This window comes from Hipposideros armiger, unplaced genomic scaffold, assembly GCF_001890085.2.
Source record: "Hipposideros armiger isolate ML-2016 unplaced genomic scaffold, ASM189008v1 scaffold_295, whole genome shotgun sequence".
Classification (NCBI taxonomy): domain Eukaryota; kingdom Metazoa; phylum Chordata; class Mammalia; order Chiroptera; family Hipposideridae; genus Hipposideros; species Hipposideros armiger.
This window is the reverse complement of record NW_017731645.1, coordinates 1,266,237-1,272,726: the sequence shown is the minus strand read 5'-3', so window position 1 is coordinate 1,272,726 and position 6,490 is coordinate 1,266,237. Positions and strand designations below refer to the sequence as shown.

The 6,490-nt window shown below is 49.7% G+C and overlaps 1 protein-coding gene across 4 annotated transcripts in view; it reads right to left on the bottom strand.

The window, feature by feature from the left end:
- Positions 1–1,345: 1,345 nt before the first annotated feature.
- The window catches only part of UBE3C (ubiquitin protein ligase E3C), a 91,152-nt gene continuing 86,007 nt past the window's right edge, over positions 1,346–6,490 (bottom strand). For 3 of the 4 annotated variants that reach the window (XM_019659097.1, XM_019659099.1, XM_019659101.1), the window contains exon 23: positions 1,346–2,798. In XM_019659097.1, the coding sequence (XP_019514642.1) occupies positions 2,628–2,798 (171 nt within the window). In that variant the 3' untranslated portion in view covers positions 1,346–2,627. The remainder of the gene's footprint in view (positions 2,799–6,490) is intronic. The other variant, XM_019659098.1, reaches the window with a different exon arrangement.

Here is a 6,490-nt window from a genome sequence, read left to right as displayed (position 1 = left end):
CCCCCAGATCCTATCTAATCTCTGATCCCGGTGGGCTGTGCTCCTTGTCCCCTCACACAGACTCCATTTCACACAGCTGCGTCCCACCCCTTGTGCAGCCACGCAGCATCTGGACCTGTCAGGCTGCCCACCTGCCACTTTGCCAGGCCACCATCGCCCTGCCCCCCACCTCGATTCTTAGCGGAAACTGGTGGGTGGCTGTGGGTGTCGCCTGCCATGGGCATGGTCCAGAGGTGGGTCCCAGCAGTATTTTGTGGGATGTGAACTGACCCTGTGGCCACAGGTAATTAGCTCGACTCAGCTGAGACAGAGACGGAGAGCACTGTCCCCTCCTGGCTCCTGGGACACGTGCTCAGCTGCCCGCAGCCCTGCTGAGTCCCTCTCTCAACAACCAAAAACCGTCTCCTGTCCATTTCCAGCACAGCCATCTCCTCACAGAAATCCTAGTCCTCATGGTGGGTTGAGCCCAACTCTCAGCCAGGCCACCGTCAGGGTCAGCGCTGTCTTGGACTTCCCCCCCCAGGCCGGTCAGCAGTGGACCGACTGCCACAAGAAGCGACCACATGGCAGTTAGTTATAAGTGGTTGGTCTCCTAGACCCAAGACCACTTTGGATGCTAGCTTTAGACACTGACACTGACAGTGTGCAGTCCCATCTGACGGTCTCCGTCAGACACCCGCACTGGCTCACGACCGCCTCTCGTGCTGAGAACAAGCTCTCACCCCGACACCCCCAAGTCACACGAGTGTTTCCCCACCATCCTGCCGAGCAAGCTGAACACCTGGGCCTTCCCTGGGGGACCCTGCTCCATGCCTCCTTCGGGGTTCATTTCCTGGAGCCTCCCCCCCCCCAACCTCTGCTTGCTGAAACCGAGCACAGCCTTCAAGGCTGCTGCTCCCAGGTGTCCCCCCCGCCCCGCACCAAGCCTGACCTGGTGGTCTCAGCCAGAGCCGCCTCCCGCCCTTCGGTGCCTGGCACGCACAGAGCCACCCAGGCCTCAACTCCCTAAGGTTCTAGGTCCATCTATGGAGTGAGAAGGATGGGGCCCATACAAGGTCTGATTTGGGGTATGACTCCAATACAACCTTGGGAAAAAAACATTTAATGCAAATATTCAGCCATTAGAACATACAAATAAATAAGCTCAGGATAGCTGAGGAAAAAAACCCAAATAAGTGTAATTGCCCATTTCTCTTCAGTCCCAGGTAGTTCCAAAATACTGATAATAAAATATACAAATTAACTAATAAGAAGATATGGAACATTCAACATAAAACAACCTCAAATAAAAATAAAACCAAGGACAAACCCTAGTTATTTTATTTCTGTATATCAAGACTACAAATAGCATTTAAACACTTAATTTATTATTCAAATTAAGAAATTATACATTTTGTTTGGATAATGGTCATTGTCTTAAAAGTGTCATTCAGTTTCCCCACACTTAAAAGTATATTGCTAATTCTGGTCAATTCAACAGGACAGCCCACAGAGCTCCAGTGAGTGAGACTCGAGCCGTGGAGACAGGAGTCAGAGTCGAGGCCCCCCGCGCCCCGGCACCAGCCGAGGCCACTCTGCTCTCACAGCCAACGCGCTGAAGCACTCCGTGTTCGGAGACTGAAGTCACCCAGCAACGAGTCAGGTCCTGATAAAGTGCCTATTATGAGAGAATTCCAACACGCCTCCCCTGGACGTGAGTCTGGGGACTGTCCCGTCTTCCTTCAAAGCAGCACCATTGAGGAAGCAGAGGGTGCAGACGCGTGGCGAGTCACCCCGGTGTCCAGGGGCCGGCGGGCCTCCCGGCTCAGCCACAGCGGGCTGCAGGCGAAGAAGGTGCAGCCCACCACTTTGGTTCAAGTGACTGGAATTGATGCTCAGTGTCTCTTCTCCCCAAGTCATCGCTTATTGTAGGTCACACATGCCGCAGGAACTGGACAGAGACCCTCCCCAAATGCTCTCCAGGCACAAAGTGGAGACAGAAATGGAACAAGAATGAAGTGCCCACCTCACACACACCCACACACAGTAATACCCAAACCATCATGATGCAGGTCGATGGTTTGCCGAAAACAAGCATGCTAGTCCCATTGTGGGGAAATGGCTTAAAAAGCACAAATAAAATACGGTCGTTCTAGCTATTCTCCAAACCTAACCACTTTGGAAAAAGGCAGCAGGAAGAAAACGCCTTCAGTTTTGATAATTAGGCTTGTAAACAATTCAACTGCACGCGAAACCGGGGCCCTGAGAGTCAGCGTCTGCAGCTCTCAGACCCAACTCTGCAGGCCGAGAGCCAGGCTGAGCCCGCAGCCGCCACCGAGCCTGGAACCCATCGGCAAAGCCAGAGCTGCATCTTTGGTTAATTTCACCGAGCTGCCACCAGTCTTCAAACTGTGCTCTTCTTGGCAAAATTACTAACTCAGCCACATGGCACATGACATTTGTCACTTTAAATGATCTGAAAAGCGATGTCCATCTACATAAGCGAGCACGCCGTAAGAAATCATGTGAAAGATGAAGGAGGGGGTGACGGACGGGGGACCTGGGAGAGCTTGGGAGTGCAGCCTGAGCGCGCTCGGAGGGGCGGCCAGAGGTGCTACTTACGAGGGCGGCGGGCGGAGCCTCTTGGCTCAGCTGAGCTCGAAGCCGGCGGCGCACTCGATGGCGTACAGCAACTTGCTGCGCAGCAGCGTCTCGTCGGGGAACTCGGGGAGCTTCAGCAGGTTCATGCACGTGCTGGCCGTGGGGAGCCGCTCCAGGTCCGAGCCGCCATGGTGGATGCAGAAGGCGGGGTACAGCTCCTGCAAGAGTGGGTGTGCGGACTGGCATGAGCAGGGTGGCTTCCTTACACCTACACCCTGTCCTCTGCACAAACGCCCGTGCACAGACACACATGCTCAGAGACACGAGACACACGCAAATGCGACGCTGGTCCGAAAGCAGACGTTACAGCTACTCTTAAGTCTTCCTTACACTCAACCACAACTCCGATTTTCTATAGCGAAAACAATAATTCTGTTACAGGGAAAGGACTTAAACAGCTTAGGAAACAGCTACCTGCTCACCACTGTAGTGGGAACTAGAGACCAAAATCAGAGCCATGCTACTGTTCTTACAGGGGCGTCTGGAAGCGTCTGAGCCACCTCACCAAGAGTGACAGGTACTCCTGCCCGGGACTGCACTGCAGTTGCATTTTCTTTCATTGGTGGGCACAGCCCACAAAATGCTGAATATAGAGACTTTTATGCTTCTTATTAACAATCTTTGTACGTCTTCCTACTGTTAAATATAAACCCCATTTAAACGACAGGTGGACTGTAATACAGACTATAAAACTACTGCCTTTTTTTCTATTTATAGTTTATATGCTACTTTAAATCTCATGAAGATTTAGAACAGGAACCAAAAAAGAAACGGAAAGAACATTTATTATTTAGCATTCTGAGTATACTGAAGACAATAATTTTCTCAAATGCTTGAATAAAGTAAAATAAAACCATCCCATTTTTAAAATAGAAAAGGCTCTCAAGGTAGGGCCAGTGAGCGCTGGGTAAATGGTCAAGTGACTGGGTAAATGAAAAGCCTGAAATATATTTTGCAGTTAAATGTCACATTTTAGCGTTTCTTTCATAATGCTAATTGAATTTCCTCCTTGGAGTCTTAAAAGTAAAAAAAAAAAAAAAAAGAAGTTCTTTATTGAAATCTGAGTCAAGGGCACCATTTCATGCATAATTAAATAGAGTACAACGGGAATTTGCATTAATTCAGAGTGAGAAAAATCATCAATTTATTATGTGGCCTGATGGCAACTTAACAATTTTCTACAGCACTTTAATGATTTTTTTGTCTGTAACAATCACATTCATTAAACATATTAAACTTTAATTAGCTTTAGCAGCTGTTATTCTTCTCCAATAATCTGGCACTAAGGAGTTCCATAACTTTTAAATTATGCATGCCGCCTGCTACTTGTGGGACAGGCTCCTCTTCTAAATCTGAAGTCGGCCAGCCCTGTCAGCACGCACGCTCAACTAACTGGAAAGCATAAATATTAAGGTGGTTTTTCCAAATCTGGAGTCTGACTGATGGCAATTGCAAAAACATTTGAAAACTCTTAATTAGATTTCACATTTAATATATTTTAGGTCATTGAAAAAAATCTAAAATAGGAAGACTGTCTCATAGCTTCCAAAAAAGTATTCTTCATGGTACGATGATAACTCAATGCTGACTGTACAAGGCCATCAACAGGGACGAGAGGATTTCCACTGTGACTCTACTTGGGATTTTAAAAGCTAATGGCAACCCCTCACATCTCCCTTCCTCCCAGGCCAGGACACTCCCGTGGGACTGCTCAGGGGAGGCCGTCCTCGGCACGTCTAGACCCACCGGCCTTTTCCGCCCGCTCCTCATCTGGCTGCTGGGAGGTCTAGAGCCGACCCTTCCCAGCAAGACCCCTAATTTCTGCTGCAGTGAACATCACTGGCTTGAACTAATTCACCAGGAGCTGGCAGCAGCCTCTGGGCCTTCCACTCAGGGTTGATGGGAGCAGGTCCTCCAAACTTCTCTACAAACGAGATGATTAATGTTCTTACTTTTAAGTTTGGTGTTGTTTTGAAACTGGAAGATGCTAGAAGCCTTGTCGCTCATAATAAACGTTACTGATAAAATTACCTAATGGTATTAAAATCTTAATTTTAATGTTATGACTGTTCATGTCACTAAATGATAAAAATTGTGCCGCTGAACACCCTTTAATTCCTCTCTTTATTCGTGCCATTTGCACATTCCACCTGCATACTTCCTGAGCTCCAGATGCCAGCACAGCAGCGATCCTGGACTTCACCCAAGGAACCCAGAGCAAAGGCCTGCTGCCTCTAGGCTGGTCTGTGACCAGTGCACATGGCTGTGCGGTGGGCCCACGTGCGCCTGGTGGTGGGGGTGCAGAGGGGTGGGGTGGGGAGACGGGTCACACACCAAGACAGAAGCATCGCCGAGCCTCCGAGTCACTTTGCTCAGGTGTGTCGCCTGCGCAGTTTGTACCCAGTTCCAGTACTTCTCTAAAATTCTGTGCCAGTTCAGCTTCTCCCATGCTCATGGTTTCTATCCTGCGATTCTTAACGTTAACCTGTTTGTTTCTGGTTACCATGGTTGGTTCTGTTTGTCTTGTGCTGCAGGCTTCTTTTCTCCCTCTGATGTGGACGTTAGAGAAGTGAGTTTAGTTCTGCTAATATCACTGAGTAACACTGTTTGCTAATAGGCCACGCTCATGTCTCTATTCCTCACTGCTTCTGACACACGATGGTCGAGGGTCGGCCTGCCGAGGAAAACGACGACAGCTCCTGCCCTACATCACGTGACGGCCCTGGTTCTGACAGCACTTCCTGGGATGTGGTATGAAGCTGCGGATGTCAGTTTTTAAAAACAGCTTAACTGAGGTATAATTTACATACGGTGAGATATGTCCATTTAAAAGCACAATTCAATGAATTTCGTCAAGTTAGGGCGTTGTGCCACCAACCACTCCCACAATCCAGAGTCGGGGTGTCACCTTGCCCCCAAAGGCCCCGCTCCCGTCCCAGCCCTCAGCACCACTGGCTGGCTCATCTGCTAACGTGCATTTTGAAGGCATTTCATGTGCACAGAATCAGAACGTGTGCAGTCTTTATCTCACGCCTTGCTCTCAGCACAACGCGTGCTTGCAGTGTCCACGCACGCAGTGGGACCAGAGGACTCGGAGCCTTCTGATCTCTGCACCTGCCCACTGGGCGGGCACAGCACTGTGTTTAGCCTCTATCGCTTGATGGACATCTGGGCTGTTCCCAGGTTTGGGCCGCCACAGACTATACTGCTCGGAACGGTCGCAGGGGTGTGGTGCGAGCGTATGTCGTCATCTGTCCTGGCTACATTCGGGGTAGTGGGATCGCTCCGTGACAATGAGGGACATTCTCAGGATCACTTGCCTGTACCCACTGAAAACGTACAAGACACAGGCCAACAGGAACTGAAGAGACATGACAGCTAACTGTGACGTGTGGCCTTGGCGTGGACCCCAGAATGGGGATGCACATCCTGTGAGGGATACTGTGGGACAGCAGGTGTGACCTCTGCGCACCCCATACCCTGGAACGGGGTCACAGGGGTGCTGAGCCTACTCCCGGGGTCTGAGTCAGTGGGCAGGGGTAGGCCCGAAGATGCTCATTTCTAACCAGGTCTCAGATGACGTGAGGCTGCAGTGCCAGGACCACACTGTGCGAGCCGCTCAGTGAGACAATACTCGTCTCACCACATCCCCCCGTTTGGATCCTTTAATTGGTTACGTAAGAATGTCTGTGTTTTAGGCAACAGGTACAAGGAACATGAGGTCTTCAACTTACTCTCACATGATTTGGAACAGAAGCAGAGAATAAGAACACAAATGTGGCAAAATCTTAACAATTGACAATTGTGGGTTAAGACGTTCTTTGTTAAATTCTTGCAACTTTTCTATACA